Source organism: Alexandromys fortis, unplaced genomic scaffold, assembly GCF_014885135.2.
Source record: "Alexandromys fortis isolate MF-2015 unplaced genomic scaffold, M_Fortis_MF-2015_v1.1 scaffold_31, whole genome shotgun sequence".
Lineage (NCBI taxonomy): Eukaryota > Metazoa > Chordata > Mammalia > Rodentia > Cricetidae > Alexandromys > Alexandromys fortis.
This window is the reverse complement of record NW_026067974.1, coordinates 9,700,392-9,719,074: the sequence shown is the minus strand read 5'-3', so window position 1 is coordinate 9,719,074 and position 18,683 is coordinate 9,700,392. Positions and strand designations below refer to the sequence as shown.

The 18,683-nt window shown below is 46.4% G+C and overlaps 1 protein-coding gene and 1 non-coding gene across 2 annotated transcripts in view; both read left to right on the top strand.

The window, feature by feature from the left end:
- Positions 1–640: 640 nt before the first annotated feature.
- On the top strand, positions 641–712 carry Trnac-gca (transfer RNA cysteine (anticodon GCA)). Its single transcript has one exon. It is a non-coding gene; the product is annotated as a tRNA-Cys (tRNA).
- A 1,027-nt stretch (positions 713–1,739) lies between these two features.
- The window catches only part of Cwc25 (CWC25 spliceosome associated protein homolog), a 20,131-nt gene continuing 3,187 nt past the window's right edge, over positions 1,740–18,683 (top strand). Inside the window, exons 1-8 of the mRNA XM_050156869.1 lie at positions 1,740–1,901; positions 5,317–5,489; positions 10,856–11,092; positions 11,786–11,855; positions 13,059–13,186; positions 14,122–14,185; positions 15,400–15,602; positions 17,093–17,182. Of these exons, the coding sequence (XP_050012826.1) occupies positions 1,884–1,901; positions 5,317–5,489; positions 10,856–11,092; positions 11,786–11,855; positions 13,059–13,186; positions 14,122–14,185; positions 15,400–15,602; positions 17,093–17,182 (983 nt within the window). The 5' untranslated portion in view covers positions 1,740–1,883. The remainder of the gene's footprint in view (positions 1,902–5,316; positions 5,490–10,855; positions 11,093–11,785; positions 11,856–13,058; positions 13,187–14,121; positions 14,186–15,399; positions 15,603–17,092; positions 17,183–18,683) is intronic.

Below are 18,683 nucleotides of genomic sequence, written 5' to 3'. Positions count from 1 at the left end.
CCAAGAGGCTGAGACAGATGGACACAGGGTCAAGTCTAAACTGGCCACATAGGGAGACTTTAAAGAAAAAAAGTCCAGGGACATAGAAATATAGCTAGATGGTAAGAGCATAGAGACTTTAGTTAGCATTTTTGAAACCTTAAGTTCAATTCTTAGTTCTAAAACATAAACAAAAAACCCCAACATCATACACACATCTCCTTCCTACACACAGCTCATTAGAGTAGCAGGGAGCGCGATGACATCGGGGATGCTTACTCGCCCAAATCACAGGATTTTCTGTTCACGATGTCCATTTCCTTTTCAACCAGTTGTCGTTCTTTTTTGTTCCCACCATGATTTTTTTTTTTTTTGTTTTTGTTTTTCGAGACAGGGTTTCTCTGTGGTTTTTGGAGCCTGTCCTGGAACTAGCTCTTGTAGACCAGGCTGGTCTACAAGACCACAGAGATCCTCCTGCCTCTGCCTCCCAAGTGCTGGGATTAAAGGCGTGCGCCACCACTGCCCGGCCTCCACCAAGCAAAGCCAAAGCAGAAGATAAACACAGGCTTGAGAACACAGAGCTCCAGGGCATCAGTGTGGGTGGAACCAGCTCATAGTGAGTCACCATAAGTGGACAAGGGAGAGGACTATGACAAGGTGAGGGGGTATAGCTCAGGGGTAGAGCATTTGACTGCAGATCAAGAGGTCCCCGGTTCAAATCCGGGTGCCCCCTTCCCTCCTAGTTCTTTTATTCCCACCACGCCTTGTAGCCTGGTCTACAAGAGGTACAAACCCTGTCTCGAAAAACAAAACAAAACAAAACAAAAAACAACCAACCAAACAAAAAGCAGCAGCAAGTAGGCAGATTCTAAACTTGGCCGAGGATGTAATCGTAATTTCTCTCTTTTGTTTTTGGTGACACGGTTTCTCTGTGTAGCTTTGGAGCCTGTCCTGGAACTTGTTCTGTAGATCAGGCTGGCCTCAAACTCAGAGATCCTCCTGTCCCTGATTCCCAAATGTTGGGATAAGAGGCATGCGCCACCACCTTGTGGCCAATCTTGGCCTTTTTTTTCCTCTTTCCTCCCCCACCCCACCCCCAAGACAGGGTTTTTCTATGTAACCCTGGAACTCACTCTGTAGACCAGGCTGACCTTGAATTTACAAAGATCTGCTGGCCTCTGCCTCCCCAGAACTGGGATTAAAGGCACATGCCACCACGCCCAAGCAGCCTTTTCTCTTTTTGAAATCGGTTGTTTTAGACCAGGATAACCTCAAACTTGCTGCCAATGCTGGCCTTGAACTCCTGATCTTCCAGTCTCCACCTCCCAAGCGCGAAAACCGTGGGAGCGTGCCACCACGTCTGACTTTTGGAATTTTGTTTGACGGTACCTATGTCTATAAAACAAGCCGGGATTGAGGGAGTTGGCCGAAAGCCCAGTTTTAGAAGTTGGTTTGGAAATCCTGGTGTAGCGGCGCTCTAGGAAGGCGGCCTAAATTGGCGGATACCGACGTCTGGCAGAGTCGCGTTTCTACAGCAGGGCCCTGATGCGTTACCAAGGCAACAGAACCTTTCCTATGGCTTTTCAGCAGTTGGGGGACCTTAGACGAGGTGGTAACGTGAAACGACCAATGTGAGACCACCTAAGCTCTGAGAGTGGGTAGAAACTACACACAGCTCTAGCTAGTCGTGTCGATTTAGGGCTAGCACCCGAACGTCATCGCCCCGAGACGCTGACGCAGGTACGTGACGCCACTCCCGGAAGTGCGGGCTAGAGCGGGCGGGGAAAGGGCAGCTGGTTCCTTTAGGGATTAGGTCCTGAGAGGCGGTCTCAGAAGTGAGACCGTTCCTCTCCATCTTCGCTGAATCTTTCAGGTCCACGGACTGAGGAAACGTCTCCACCGTCATGGGAGGCGGAGACCTGGTAAGTGCCGGAGGCCTAGGCGGTTAGGATTTAGGCCCGAGACCCACTGGCGTCGGGGACGGAAACTAGCCGGGGTGCGGTGGAAGTCGGGAGTAGCAGTGAGTAACCCTGGTAATGAGGTCTTGTTTTCAACACAAGGGGGTGGTAAACCTGGAGACAAAACGCATTGGTTAAGGCCACGGAAGGACTGGGATGAGATTTGGGAAGATGTGCGCCAAGTGATGTTTGCTGGTGTCTGTGTTTGATGATTGGCGGGGGACAGGGGGCTTCCAGGAGGGGAAGTCTGAGTTAGGGAGGGGGACAGTTGGACTCATGGTACGGAAGGAGGCAGATCTTGGTACAAAGACTATATTTTGTGTATATTATCTTGGAACATAGCCCCTTTTCTTAGCTAGGAGTTTACACTTGTATCGTGGACCTGGACTGTGGAAGGATGGGCTCCTGTCCTCCCGGATTCTGAGCTGTGTTGTGTGGAGGAGTCCATTTTAAATCTTGTCCATCATTGTTTCATCCCCTACATCCGTGCTTTGCTTTGATCTGTAGCGACAAGGCAGCTGTCTTCTGTATTTCTATATTTTATTTAAAGGCTAAGTGGCAATTGCTTTTTAAGTCGTGTAGTTCATTTGTGGGGAACTAATACCTTAAATAAAGTGGAAGTATCCACGAAGCACAGAGCTAGATTAGAAAACTATTGATCTTCTCAAAGTGAAGCTAATTGAATCAATAAATGTGTTAGTGTAGATATCCATCCATTAGGCTGAGTTTGCCAGGTATCCTTAATTTGATCAAATTCCAGGACTCCATCAGAGTTGGTTTAGTTTATTGTATTCATGTAACTGTGTTGATGGACAATGTATTGGTTCGTTTCTCTGATGCCGTGATAAAACCAGAAGCAGCATTCGGAGGAGAGGGCTTATTGCATCTTACAGGTTAGAGTCCATCATTAAGGGGAGCCAGGGAAGAGCACAGGTAGTAACCTGGAGGCGGGAACTGAAACAGAAACCGTGGAGGAGTGCTGCTTACTGGCTCGCTTCCCTTGGCTTACTCAGCCACCTTCCTTAAACAGCTCAGGCCCACCCACGCAGGGATGGCACTGCCCACAGTGGGCGGGGCCCTCCTGCATCAATTAGCCGTCCAGAAAATGCACCCACGAACATTCCCACAGTCTGGTGGAGGCAGTTCCTTTATTGAAGTTGACAACTAAAACTAGTCATCCCTGACAGGACGGTGCTAATCTAGAAACTTTCTTTTCTTTTCTTTTCTTTTCTCTTCTCTTCTCTTCTCTTCTCTTCTCTTCTCTTCTCTTCTTTTCTTTCTTTTTTCCTTTTTTTTGGGGGGGGGCTTTTTGAGACAGGGTTTCTACATGCAATGGTGTGAAAGTGTCAAATTGCCCAGGGACTAGATTTATACACACTTATGAGCTGCCACGTGGATGCTGGGAATTGAACCCCGATCCTCTGAAAGAGCAGTCAGTGCTCTTAACCACCGAGCCATCTCTCTAGGCCTAATCTAGAAATTCTTAACCTCAGAGGTATTGGCAGTTTGGGCTCGATAACTGTGCGGTGTGGGGCTCTCCTGCACATTGTATATTCAGTCACAAGCTGCCATTAGCACTCGAATCTCCCTCAGTTGTGACATCTACAACTTTCTCCAGACATGATTGTCATCTGTGCCCTGGGATGGAAAGGAGGACTTTTGTAGGACAAAGTAAGGGTGTGTGTGTGTGGTGGTGAAGAAAGTCCTGCTCAAAGGATAGAATGTAGGAAGGAAGAAGGAAGGAACAACGTGGGAAAGGGGGAAAGGCAGTTAAGGGCAAAGAAGGCAAGCAGATGGTACATGCCTTTAGTTCCAGTGCTTGGGAGGCAGTCAGTAAGAGCTCGAGTTGGAGGGTAGCCTGAGCTAGATAGCAAGGTCCTGGCTTGCACGCATGTGTGCATGCCCACACACACCTGTGTTCTTGCTGACTTTGTGCTTTGCGCCTGCAAGGTACCTTGTGTATTTGGTCTCATTTGGTCTTAACCCGTCTCCAGTTTTGCGCCTCTCCCATCCATCCTTCACATGATAGCTGGACGTGCTCTGGCCTGCATCTTTTCGGTTCTTGCTTCCTGCCATAGATGATGAAAGTTCAGTTCCGTCACATACCTATAAAGAATTTGGTCTGACCGGGTGGTGGTGACACATGCCTTTAATCCCAACCCTTACAATCTCTGTAAGTTCCAGGACAGGCTCCAAAGCTACACAGAGAAACTTTCTTAGAAAAAACAACAACAACAAAAAAGCTCTCTTCTTAGCTGGCTTTATCTCATACCCTCCTCCATTAGCTCTTACGCCACCTCTGGCCACAGTGAATTATTCATGCTGTGTTCTTTCTTCTCACCGGGACTGTAGATGTGAAGCCATTTCCTCCTACAGTGCTTCCCAGTCACCAGCTGTTTATAACCATCCTTAGCTGCTGCTTCCTCAGGGAAACCTACGATTACAGCTTGAAGCAAAGTAGTGAGAGGAGAGGGGAGAAGCATTCACTGAAGGGACAGGGAAGAAACAAGGAGAATTCCCTAGAAGGAAAGTTGAACAAGGTCCAGGTACATTGTAAGCATGCTAGCTTAGGCACAGGAGTCAAGTGTACTCAATAAAAAGAAAGATGTTTGAACTGGCCGGCAATGGTGGTGCAGCATTTGTGGGGCAGAGGCAGGCAGATCTCTGTGAGTTTGAGGCCAGCCTGGTCTATAGAGATAGATGCGGCCAGCCAGGGCTGCATAAACCCTGTCTTGAAAAACCAAAAGAAAAGAAAGAAAGATGCTTGTATAAGAATGAATGTTCTGGGGGTGCTGGAGAGATGGCTCAGGGTTGAGAGCACTGGCTGCTCTTCAAGAGGACCCAGGTTCGATTCCCAGCACCCACATGACAGCTAAGAACGGTCTGTAACTCCAGTTCCAGGGAGATCTGATGCCCTCACACAGACATATGTGTAGGCAAAACCCCAATGCACATTAAAAAAGAGAATGAACGTTCTGCTCCAGCGACCTGTGTTGCCCTTCAGAGTAGACCTCTTCCTCCTTGCCCAGTCCTCCTGTCTTGCTATTGTCATCTCCCATTTGAAGCATGGCAAGTGGAGTTAAAGAATTTCCCACAATCTCATGCATGCTAGGCAAGTACTCTAGCATAGAGCTGCATCCCCCACCTGCCGTCTTCCCTTCCCTTCCTGAGAAGGTGGGTAAGGCACGGTGGGATGGTTAATTTTAACTGTCTTCTTGACATAATCCAAAATCACCTGGAAAGAGGATCTCAATGAGATCTACATTGGGTTGGCCTGCGGATATGTCTGTTGGGGATTGTCTTAATCATTGTGGGAAGACCCTTATCCCCTCTGCCTACCGCCCTCTGAATCCTTTCCTCTCTCCGTCCACTCACACAGAACCTGAAGAAGAGCTGGCACCCACAGACCCTTCGAAATGTGGAGAAAGTGTGGAAGGCAGAGCAGAAACATGAGGCCGAGCGGAAGAAGATCGAGGAGCTGCAGCGGGAGCTCAGGGAGGAGAGAGCTCGGGAAGAGATGCAGCGCTACGCTGAGGATGTTGGGGCTGTCAAGTAAGTGCAGAGCTGGGTGTTCAATGGATGCCTTATGCAGGGGCTGCAGAGTGGTTAGGTGATTCTGCATGTGGGTTTTGGAGCCTGACCAACTCGATTCTAAGATTGGCTTTGCATGGCTTAAGTTGTGTGCCTGAGAGAAGGTTTGGGAGCCTTGGATATCTCAGTACTGGAGTCTGTGAGTCTGTAAGGGTTGTTGAGGACCAGATGCGGAAACAGGTAACCAACTTAGTGCGGGCCGTGCTCCCACTAGATGGTTGACAAATAATGCAGGTTATGCCTGAGACTCCTGTCTTCACGCTGCCCGAAGCCTCTGTGAGTGTATTGCAAGCGCATGTTCTTGGGGTAGTGAGGTTAGTGGGAATAAGTAGATAGGGTATCTGTCAATTAAAGCCTTGCTGTGGCTGTAGACAGTCTTGCCGAATTTTACCTTTGGTCACTTCCTTATACAATTCGGGGTAATAGCAGATAATTACCCTACTCATCTCGTGAAATAAAGGGGGAGAGTGTCAAGAAATAAAAAGCATAAAATGCACTCTATAGTGCAATCCTAAAAATGATACAGAAACAGTAGAGATTGAAGTCAAGTCACCTCTACTGCTCCCCTCGTTGGTGTTTCATGGGCAAGCCTTCAGGGTGAAATGTGGCTTACTCTCCCCATGGGATATCATAGGGGTTGCCTTCCTTTCATGGCAGAAGGATTTGTTACATCCATAGTTGTGAGTGAGACTTAGTTTCAGTACATGGACATCGTGGCCCCTTAAGTAGGGGAAAGTCCTATTTTTTCAGGAAATGCATAGGGAGGTTCTGATGTTTTACAGTGAATGAGGTTTTATGGAGCTTTTAAATGAAATACAATGTATTTAGGGAATGGTGATGGTAACTATTAATTGTGAAATTTGACAGAATACAGAATCCCCTAAGATGGGCCTCTGGGCACACCTGTGGGGGTTATCTTGATTTTGTTAGTTAAGATGGGAAGACTCACCTTGATTGTGGGAAGAATTATTCCTGTGCTGCTGATCCGATTCAGCAAGCTGAGTGCTTGGCTGTGAATGCGGTGTGCCTGCCTGAGTTAGCCCTGCAGTCCTGATTTCCCTGCCATGATGAGAGTGTTTAGCATAAGAACACAAAAATAAAACAAGACAGGCATTAATACAAAAATAGAACAAGAAAATGATTTAGCAGGGGGTGATGGTGCATGCCCTTAATCCCAGCACTTGGGAGGCAGAGGCAGACAGATCTCTGAGTTTAAGGCCAGCCTAGTCTACAGAGGGAGTTTTTCAGGACAGGCTCCCAAAACTACAAAGAAACCCTGTCTTGAAAAACCAATAAGAAAAAAAAAAAAAAAAGAAAGAAAGAAAGAAAAGGAAATTGTTTTGTTTTTTCAAGACAGGGATTCTCTGTAGCTTTGGAGCCTGTCATGGAACTAGCTCTTATAGACCAAGCCACCACCTAGTGACCTGGCCACCTTTTAAAAATTTTTTTATTTTGGGACTGTTGAGACGATTCATTGGTTAAGAGATCTTGCAGAGGACTGGGTTTGATTTTCAGTACACACACTGGCTCACAACTAACTATAATTACTTGTAATTCCAGTTCCAGAACATCTGACACCTTCTGGCCTCTGAGGGTATTACACACATGTGGTGCACATACATGCAGGCAAAATACATAACATTTAATTTTTTAAAAAGTACAGGCAGGGCCGCGCAGTGGTGGCACACACCTTTAATCCCAGCGCTTAGGAGGCAGAGGCAGGTGGATTTCTGTGAATTTGAGGTCAGCCTGGTCTACAGAACTAGTTCCAGGACAGCCGGGGCAATGCAGAGAAACTCTGTCTCAAAAACACAAAAACAACAACAAAAAAGTGCAGATGAGTCTCACTGTAGCCCAGACTCGCTGTCCCTGCTCAGGCTCCTCTGTGTTGGCGTTGCAGGTCATCTGTCACCATGCTCATTTTTTTTTTTAAGTTTGAGAACAGACAATTTATTACAAGTTTAAAACCAAGGCAGACAAACTATAAATCTCCCAGTGCCTGGAGATGGAGAATGAAGAAAAGAAGGGGGTAAAGGCCCTGCTGTTTGGGATAAGCCAGCATGGAGGTCAGCTTTAAGGCTCTACACAGCTGTAAGGTGGGGAGGGGATCTTTGGAAAACTGGTCAGGCAGCCCTGAGAGCTGGAGAAGGCAAATTTAGGTTTGCAGCATCCAGAGGAAAAGACAAAAGAGAACTCAGGACTCAGAAAGACAGGCTGCCGACCCTGCAGCACCTCATGCCAGCCGTTAGGGACTCCCTACTCCCACCCCGCTTTTGTAGTTGATTTACTTGGCCATTTGGCTGCTTTGAATGCTTTGTATAATGATATGCTTTGACTTTCTCCAGTTGAACACCATTATGGGTCAAGTGATCTTCTCTGCGCTGCTCTTAGAGCAAAGAGAACGTCTCATACATGTAATGTTGTACATCTCCAAATCCTTCTGGAACTGGGGATCAAACCCAAGTCCTCAAACATGCTAGGCAAGTAATAGTCTACCACAGAGCAATAGAGGATCTATCTCTTCAGTATTTGCTGATACTGCTACATGGCTGCAGTTCCTAGACTGTGGCATTAGATCCTTGCATTAAATAGATAAAGATGGGGCAATTCCTTCCTCAGCCAGCTTCTGTAGAGTAGAAGGGACTTTAAGTGGCAAGGGGAATCTGTGTTTTGAGTCCTTGTCTCAAAACCAAAAACAACAGCCAACCAAACAAAAGCAAACTGGAGGCCTAGGCAAGAGCACCTCTGCTTTGAGGCCAGCCTAAATAACAATGAAACCTGGCCAAAACAAAAAAAAAAGATGGCTCAAGGTTAAAAGCACCTGCAGAGACCCAGGTTCAGTTCCCAGCACCGGTGTGCTTGCTCACAATCACCCATGCCTCCAGTTCAAAGGATTCACATGCCCTCCACCTTACGCACATACATATAAATAAAATTTTTAAAAAGTTAAGGACTGGGGCTGGAGAGATGGCTCAGAGGTTAAGAGCACTGGCTGGTCTTCCAGAGGTCCTGAGTTCAATTTCCAGCAACCACATGGTGGCTCACAACCTCCCTAACGAGATCTGGTGCTCTCTTCTGGCCTCTGTATACATAATAAATAAATAATTCTTTAAAAAAAATTAAGGACTGGAGAGATGGCTCAGCAGTTAAGAACTTGTAGTGCCTTTGCAGAGGACCTGAGTTCCCTTCCCAGCACCCCACACTGCCTGTTCCAGTTCTGACCTCCACAGGAACCGGGCATGCATGTGGTACACACATACACAGAAGTCAAGATGTCCTTTCTGACTTTCACATGCACACTGTGACATGTATGACCCTCTCCATTATACACACACATTAATGGTAAATAAACATTTAAAGCATATTAAAACCCAGGAGCTTATTTGGTAACTGCCATGTGGTGATATACAGATTAATAGAAATGGGTTAAATTAAGATGTAAGAGTTAGCCAATAGGAAGCTAGAGCTAATGGGCCAAGCAGTGATTTAATTAATAGAGTTTCTATGTGATTATTTCGAGTCTAAGCTAGCTGGGACTGAACAAGCAACTCTGCAACAGTAGAGTGCTTACCTAGCATGCCCAAAGCCCTGGGTTTGATCCCTAGTGCAGCATGAGCCGGGTGTAATCCTAGCATTCAGGGGGATAAGAAGTTAAGACTATCCCCAGCCAGCCTAGAGCTCCTGCCTGGGAGCCCTGGTCTTCACAGCTGTCAGACTCCCTCCTTGTCCACGATTGACTTTCACAGGAGAATTAGCAAAGCCTTGGCTACCTGGAAGCCACTGTCTGTGGTACCCATTGTAAAGCACCCTCCTTCCCAGTCTCCCACAGTCTGCAGGGACCCAGCGTTCAGTGTAACCTTCCGTTTGACTCCAGCAGTGTGGGCAACCACAATAAATTCTTTTCTCTTGTTTGTTTGTTTGTTTTTGTTTTTCAAGACCGATTTCTCTGTAGCTTTAGAGCCTGTCATAGAATTCTCTCTGTAGACCAGGCTGGCCTCGAACTCACAGAGATCCACCTGTCTCTGCCTTCTGAGTCCTGGGATTAAAGGCTTGTGCCACCAACGTCCAACCACAATCAATTCTTAATTACAGACTAATACTTTTCCAAAGAGATCATTTATATCTTTTTTTTTTGCCTATTAAAGGGATCTGTCATGTTTGTATTGGTTTAAATTATTTTCATTAAAAATATCTAGGGAGGGCTGGAGAGATGGCTCAGAGGTTAAGAGCATTGCCTGCTCTTCCAAAGGTTCTGAGTTCAATTCCCAGCAACCACATGGTGGCTCACAACCATCTGTAATGGGGTCTGGTGCCCTCTGCTGGCCAGCAGGCATACACACAGACAGAATATTGTATACATAATAAACAAACAAACAAACAAACAAACAAACATTTCCAGGGAATCCATTGCCCTCTTCTGGCCTCTGAGGGTGCCAGACACTCAGTGCACAGACATATCTGCAAGCAACACACTCATACACATAAAATTAATTTAATTTAATTAAAAAAGAAGTTCAGCATTCTGTTACTGTCTATCACATAAGGTTCCATTTTTCACACCTTTTTGCCTTTCCACAAGGAAAGGAATGATGTTAAGCATGGAAGCGTGATGCTGTGACATCATTTAGGTCCCCCTCCCCCTCTTTGTGTTAAAGCATCAGTTACTTTTCTGTTGTTATTGTTGTTGTTTTTTTGTTTTTTCGACAGGGTTTCTCTGTGTAGCTTTGGAGCCTGTCCTGTAACTTGTTCTAGATCAGACTAGACTCAAACTCACAGAGATCCGTCTGTCTCTACCTCCTGAGTGCTAGGATTAAAGGTGTGCGCCACCACCACCGGCTTTTTTCCCCCAGTGCGTTCATCATTTACTTAGTAGATATCTCTGGTCATTTCTCCTTTCTTCTCAAACATGTACTGCCACTGGGGCCACTGTGTGCAGCGCAGAGCTAGGCATTGAAGACAGCTGCGTGTGGGGTTGCTGATGTTCATGCTGAGGTGGATATGCTGATTGTTTTAGGTTATCTTTGACATGAAGGGATGGTGTATAAGCCTGGGAGTGTAGATCTATGCCTTAGCTGGAGGATTCTGGTGTTTCCTCATTAATTTGGTCTTTGTGAAAAGTATCTCTCTTCATTTATAAGCGTTATTTCTTCATGTCTGCCAAGTCAGGAATGGTGTTTGGGTTCCAGTAGGTACTGCAGAGGGAGTCCAGTGCTCACTAGCTCAGGTTCTGTGTGGAGTTTGACAGGAGTCTCCATTCCCTATGTGTGTGTCTGTCTGTCTGTCTGCATCTATGTTATTTATATTTATATCTTTTTTTCCTGAGCCAGGAAGAAAGAAGAAAAGTTGGATTGGATGTACCAGGGTCCTGGTGGGATGGTGAACCGTGATGAATACCTGCTGGGTCGCCCCATTGACAAGTATGTTTTTGAGAAGATGGAGGAGAAGGAAGCAGGCTGTTCTTCTGAGACGGGACTCCTCCCAGGCTCTATCTTTGCCCCTTCGGGTGCCAATTCCCTTCTTGACATGGCCAGCAAAATCCGGGAAGATCCTCTCTTCATCATCAGGTATCACTGGGGCTGAGGAGGTTCTTACAGAGATGCCTGGGGCTCTATTTTCCACATCTCTGTCTTCATTTGTGCTCTGGCCGGAGCAAAGATTCCTGATGTAGGCCATATGGAAAAATACAGACAGTGAGGACTGTCTGTTGCACAAAGAAACCCTGTCTCAAACCCCCACTCTCCCCCCCAAAAAGAACCATTATGTGTATATATGTGTGTGTGTGTACATGTGCTTGCACACACACATACACACACACTCCTCAAAAGAACCATCCTGTTGTCTTTATTCCGCAGATGATGAGGCTGTTTTTATACTCAGTGGTGAGGTTGTTTTGAAATGTTGCACTTAGTGAAGTCTAGGTCCACACCCGATTCCTTCACCATGAGGGAAGCCTTGACTCCGAAGCCAAATGAGAAGCAGATTGACCTCACTGTCATGCACTGCGCTGTCCCCGCCCACATCATGTTCTTCAGTACTTGCTGGAGCTTTGTGGCTTCTCCACCGTTCTCTGTAATTTCACCGTCAGTGTAAACTCTGTCTGTGCAATGTTTGTTTTGTTTGATTTGAGACAGGTTCTCGCTCTGTAGCCCTGGCTTGCCTGTGCACGAGTTTTGAAAGGTGTTATTAAATAGAATTTGGTGAGGAGGAAACATAATTCCCTTTGCAAAAGAGTCACTTAAATTTTTTCTTCTATTTAGGAAGAAAGAGGAGGAGAAAAAAAGAGAGGTACTGAACAATCCTGTGAAAATGAAGAAAATCAAAGAGTTGGTAAGTCATCCATCAGTATGCGCCTAGATGGGGCTGGGGTATGTGTGCCTGCACGGGCGTCTGCACTGTGTGAATGTATGTGTGCCTGCACGGGTGTCTGTACTGTGTGAGGTTGTGGTACCTGAAGAAGCTGGCAATGGGCATCAGATCTCCTGGAACTGGAGTTACGGATGGTTGGGAGTCGCTCTGTGGATGATAGGAATTGAACCCTGGTCCTCTAGAAGAACAGTACCTGCTCTTAAGTGCTGAGCCTTCTCTCTAGCCCCTCCTTTAATTTCTTAGCATCAGGCCCCCTTTCCATTTCCTCTCAGGCAAGGAAGTAGTCTGGCTTTGCTAACTATTTTTCCGTGTTCTTGAGACAGGACTTATTTTGTAGCCCAGACCAGTCTGGAACTATAATCCTCATTTCTCAACCTGAGTTGTAGGATTATAAGTCTTAATTTTTTTTTTTTTTCAAGACAGGGTTTCTCTATTTAACAGCCTGGAATTTACTCTGTAGACCAGGCTAGCCTCCAACTCAGAAATATGCTTCCTTCTGCCTCTGCTGGTATTAAAGGCGTGTGCCACCACCACCTGGCTCAATTTATTTATTTATTTATTTATTTCACAACAAGGTTTCTCTGTGTAACACCTCTAGCTGTCCTGGAACTAGCTCTTGTAGATCAGGCTGGCCTCGAACTCACAGTGATCGCCTACTTCTGCCTCCCAAGTGCTGGGATTAAAGACGTGCGCCACCACCGCCCCACTATCAGTTTTTGTTTTTTTACATACTATCTCCGGATGATTTTATGCTTCCTTAACTTAATAGCTTAATTAATTTCCTTTTGGTTGGGAAAAAGCTACATGTCTTCAGTTCCTTTATTTTTCTTTTATTGCATTTACTTGTGTGTGGGTGTTTGTGCCATGGCATATGAGGGGTCCTGAGAATTGAACTCAGTTTGTCAGGCTTGGTGGCAAGTGCAGCTAATAGTGAGTCACAGGCTTGCCAGGGTACACAGTGAGACTTTGTCTCAAGATAATAATAATTTCAAAATGGGGATCCTTGCTCACTTACCAGATAATTATTTTTAGGGTGTCTGGGGCATCTGTGCCCAACATGGGTGCCCTGACAATGCCCTTGACCAGTGTGTGTGTGAGCCCTTCCCTGCACCAGGTACATACAGGTCTCAGAGATCTCATGTGGTTGTGTTCTGGACATTTCAGTTGCAAATGAGTCTGGAAAAAAAGGAGAAGAAGAAAAAGAAGGAGAAGAAAAAGAAGCACAAGAAACACAAACACAGAAGCTCCAGTAGTGATCGCTCCAGCAGCGGGGATGAGCACAGCCAGGGCAGGTGAGCAGATGGTGCCAGGGCAGGTGGGCAGATGGTGCCAGGGCAGGTGGGCAGATGGTGCCAGGGCAGGTGAGCAGGTGGTGCCAGGGCAGGTGGGCAGGTGGTGCCAGGGCAGGTGGGCAGATGGTGCCAGGGCAGGTGGGCAGATGGTGCCAGGGCAGGTGGGCAGATGGTGCCAGAGCAGGTGAGCAGATGGTGCCAGGGCCAGGTGGGCAGATGGTGCCAGGGCAGGTGAGCAGATGGTGCCAGGGCAGGTGAGCAGATGGTGCCAGGGCCAGGTGGGCAGATGGTGCCAGCCTCCCGCAGCAGGACTTTTTGCCCATTCACTTATCCATCCCAGGGAGGCGCTGAGCGCCAGGCACTGGGGTTTCGATGAGGAACGTGCAGATGTGCGCTCAGTACTGCCTAGCTGGCCTCTGGCATTAAGAGTTCTTCGGAGATGCTACGTCTGTGTCTCCTGGTACACTCTGGATAGGCTGGCCTGCCCCTCCCAGATCTTAGGTCAGAGTTCCTGACAAGACTGTTTCGTATCAGTTTGAGTCTTCGGAACTGAAGGGAGTTCTCTGTAGTCTCTCTCCCTCTTTTTTTAAAAATGGATTAATGGGACCGTGTGGGCCCATTCTGCGTCTTGCTGCAGGGACAGTCGTCTCTGTTGCTGCTGACTCACGATTAGTCCCCGGAATAGCTGCATGAGGTGAGAGGAGAATGTGCAGGCGCTGAGGCTGAGAGCTCTGCCCACAGCTTTTCACAGGAAAAACTTGACTGCGCTGATGTCTTCCAGCGAAGACAGACATAATAGAGAAGGGCGCTGCCAAGCAGTGACTGTAGTAGCCAGGGTGGGGCGGGGCGGGGCGGGGCTGAGCTTTCACCAGTGGGTCAGGCTGGACTCGTGCCTTTTCTGTTTCAGTGAATGCGTATGTGTTTTAATCTCTTAGATCGCAAAAGAAGATGGCAAATTCCTTTCCTGTTTTGTCCAAAGTCCCCGGATATGGCTTACAGGTAGAGATGTGGGCTTTTCAAAGGGACTGACTATGGGACCATGCAGTTTGTCACTCTTGAGCCCTGCACACAGCGGGGCAATTTGGATAGTGGAGGCTGGGCCTGCTGGAGACCAAGCCTAACCTTATCCTTGAGCCTCTTTCTGAGAGTCCTCTAAGAAGAGAAATCACTAGTGGAGCACTTACCTTCCTGCCAACAACTGCAAATAATTGACATTTTAGTGACTTTTGACCAAAAGACATCCCTCACTGTTTTAATTTTTGTGAGGTGCTTGGGATGGACCCTGGGCCTTGCTTATGCTAAGCCAGTATTTTATGAGTGAACTACAGCCTCAGCTCTTGGTTCACTCATTCATTCACTCACTCATTCATTCATTCACTCAGTCCCTGCCTGGCCTGGAACTTACCTGCCTCTGCTTCCCAAGTGCTGGGATTAAAGATGTGAGCCAGGGCTACATAGTCTCAAAGGAAACAAACAAGCAAATGAATGAATGAATGAGTGAGTGAGTGAATGAATGAGTGTGTGAACCAAGAGCTGAGGTCATAGTTCACTCATAAAGCTCTGGGCTCCTGTTTGCTTGTTTGATTGTTTTTTTGAGACAGAATCTCAAAAATTCTGAATTCGGGGCTGAAGAGATGGCTTAGTGGATAAGAGTACTGACTGCTCTTCCAGAGGATCCGGGTTTAATTCCCAGCAGCCACATGGCAGCTCACAGCTGTCTGTAACTCCAGTTCTAGGGGAGGACTCCCATGGCACACCTATGCACATTAAAAAAATTTTTTTTTAAATTCTGAATTCTTCTGTATCCTGAATGCTGGGATTACAGACATGGAAGGTAACTCTTGGCCTTTCTGAATAGAATTTCCATATGTAGTTCAAATTGTTCTCAAACTTGATCTTCATGCCTTTGCCTCCCGAGTTGGTAGGGCTATATGTGTATACCATTATGCCCCAGCTTGCTTTTTTTTTGAAGACAGAGTCTCAGAATGTAGCACAAGCTGGCCTTGAATTTACAGTCCTCTCCCCTTAGCATTCTGAGTACTAGGATTCAGGTATGCCCCGCCTCCCTACACCTCATGCCTCTGCATAGCCATCGCGCCTGCTCTTGGTGGTTTAGAGACTCTGGTTGGTCATTCTTTGCCTTGCTGTACTGCGTTTCTGTTGGAACAGCTGGCTTTTCCTATGGATGCTCTCTCTCTTCCTTAATGACATAGGTGAGGGATTCTGACCGTGACCAGGGGCTGCAGGGCTCTGTGATGGCCGAGCAAAGGGGGATGAAGAACCATTCCCGCTCAAGAAGCTCCTCCCACTCCCCCCCCAGACATGTCAGCAGGAAGAGCTCCAAGGAAGAGAGGTCCCGGGACAGGAGGTCTCGATCCCTGGGCAGAAGGTCACGGTCCCCAAGGCCCAGCAAACCGTGAGTGTGGGAATTCACTGGGAAACAATCTGTGACCTTAAGGGCCTGGTCCTGGCTGGTGTTTGTTTTGGGTGACGTTCATCATTTCCAGGTTCCTAAGTCTCAGCTTTACCTCCTCTCCTCAATCTTTCCAGCTCCTCACTGAAATTACATGCGATCATAACAAATCGCATTTGTAGGACTTTATTGCTGGCAGAATTTCCCCTCTTCTTTGGGTTGTACTTTTGCTGTATGTGTGTGGCATGTGCACACGTGTGTGGTGCACATATACCATTCTCTACCTTATTCCGTTGAGGCAGTCTCTCCCTAAACCCAGAGCTCACTTTTTTCTTTTCTTTTTTCTTTTCTTTTTTTTTTTTTTTTTTTTTGGCAAGGCTGAAAGCTCACAATTCCCAAAAATCCTGTCTCCTCCCCTAGTGCTGGGAGAACTGTGTCTAGCTTGTTATGTGGGTGCTGGGATCTCAATTATGGTCCTCGTACTTATCTAGCAAGAAATTTAACTACTGAGCCTCCGAGACCCCAGATTACACTTGAAATAAATTGTGTGTGTAGGGGCTGGAGAGATGACTCAGAGGTTAAGAGCACTGGTCTTCTACCAGAGGTCCTGAGTTCAATTCTCAGCAACTATATGATGGCTCACAACCATCTCTAGTGGGATCTGATGCCCTCTTCTGGCATAAAGGCATATATGCAGAGAGAGCACTCATACATAAAATAAATAAACTTTTTTTTAGTGGGGGTGGTTTCGAGACAAGGTTTTCTCTTTAGCTTTGGAGCCTGTCCTGGAACTAGCTCTTGTAGACCAGGCTGGCTTCAAACTCACAGAGATCTGCCTGCCTCTACCTCCCAAGTGCTGGGATTAAAGGTGTGCGCCACCACCACCCGGCTCAAATAAATTTTTTGGCTTGCTTTTTTTTTTTTTTAAAGATATATTTATTTATTATGTATACAACTTTCTGCCTCCATGTATACCCAAATGCCAGAGGAGGGCGCCAGATCTCATTACAGATGGTTTGGAGCCACCATGTGGTTGCTGGGAATTGAACTCAGGACCTCTGGAAGAGCAGACGGCACTCTTAACCACTGAGCCATCTCTCCAGCCCTTGCTTTTTGTTTTTTGAGACAGGGTTTCTCTGTGTAACTTTGGAGCCTGTCCTGGAACTAGCTCTTGTAGACTAGGCCTGTCTCTGCCTCCCGAGTGTTGTGATTGAAGGTATGCTCTATCACAGCCCAGCAAAATAAATAAGTCTTAAAAAAAAAATTGTGCGTGAATGTACACACATTTGTGTCACTGTGTGCTTCTGGAGGTCAGAGAACAATTTTATGGATTCCCAGAGATTTGAACTCAGGTTATCAGGCTTGCGGTGAGTGCTATTGAGCCGTCTTTTTGGCCCCAGCCTGGATTATACTTGTAAGGGAGCTCCATTGGTTGAGGGATGTACTAATAATCCCCCAAATTAAAAGGCATGTCCCCTCTGTGTCCATTACAGGCATGCCTCTAAGGTAAACAGGAAAGAGAGAGATAGCCCATCACCTAAAAAGGAGGTCTACCAGAGGCGGCATGCTTCCGGATACACCAGGTAAGTCAGGAGCGTACTAAATGTCAGGTTTTCGTATTTTAGTTTGTTTCTCCAGATGGGCACTTTTTAAAAAATTGAACTCTTTAAAATCTTGTATCACAAACCATGTACAAACTATAACATAGCCCTTTTAGGAGCAGCAGCTTTGGATGTCTGACCTTGTGAAGTGACGACTAATCTGATTTGTCACTTCCTCTGTCTGTTCTGACTTCATTTAGGATGAATACCGTGAAGAAGACCCCCCCCCCCATTATATTCTGAGGCCGGTCGTTAAGTTAGGTTGCTGACTTCTAGCTTCATCCCAAAGTGGTATACTCTTGGGTTGTATCCATGAATATGTGTGTTGTGTATACCCCTACTCACACACAAGGAGGTCCTGGGCCGACAACCAGCTCCCAAATAAAGACAGAGAGACTTATTATTAATTATGAATGCTTGGCCTTAGTTTAGGCTTGTCCCATTAGCTTTTTTTTTAAATTTGATTTATTTTTATTTTATGTGCACTGGTGTTTTCCCATGGGTGTTAGTTCCCTTGGAACTGGAATGACAGACAGTTGTGAGCTGCCATGTGGGTGCTGGGAATTTGAACCCGGATCCTCCAGAACAGTAGGCAATGCTCTTAACCACTGAGCTATCTATTTCTCTAGCCTCCCTCCCCCCAGCTCTTTTAACTTAATTTAACCTGTTTCTGTTCATCTATGTTTTGCCTCAGAGATTTTTTACCTTTTTTTCATTCTGTGTGTTCTACTTTCCTGCTTCCTCTGTGTCTGTCTGTCTGTCTGGCCCCTGGTGTTTCCCTGGTGTCTCTTTCTATTTTCCCAGCCTAAATTCCTCTTCCTACTTACTCTCCTTGCCCAGAAGTCCTGCCTATACCTTCTCCCTCTCTATTGGCCATTTAACTTTTTATTAGACCAACCAGGTATGTTAGGTAGGCAAGGTAAAACAGCAACATAATTAAACAACTGCAACACATCTTTACTGAAACAAATATTCTGCAACATAAATGCAACACATCTTTACAAAGTTAAACAAATATTCCACAACACTCTTATTCCCAGAGCCAGGTCTGTCATTGAGCCTGGAGCTCAATGATTTGGCTAGGCTAAATGGCCAACCAGTTCCTGGGATTTGCCTGTTTTTTCCAATTAATGCCAGGGTTACAGGCATATGCGGTTATGCCCAGATTTTACAGTGTTGCTATGGATTTGAACTCAGGAACTCATTCTTGCACAGCAAGTGCTCTAACCCACTGAGACATCTCAACATCTCAGTCCCCGTACCCATGGGTTTTTGTTTTTGACTTTGTTATTGTTGTTTGCCTGTGTGAGGCATTTGTCTGTGTGAGGGTGTCAAGTACCTTGGAACTGCAGTTACAGACAGTTGTGAGCTGCCATGTGGGTGTTGGGACTTGAACCTTGGTACTCTGGAAGAGCCATCTCTCTAGTCTCTAGTTCCTTCCTTCGTTCTTCTTCTTTTTTTTTTTTTTTTTTTTTTTTTTTTT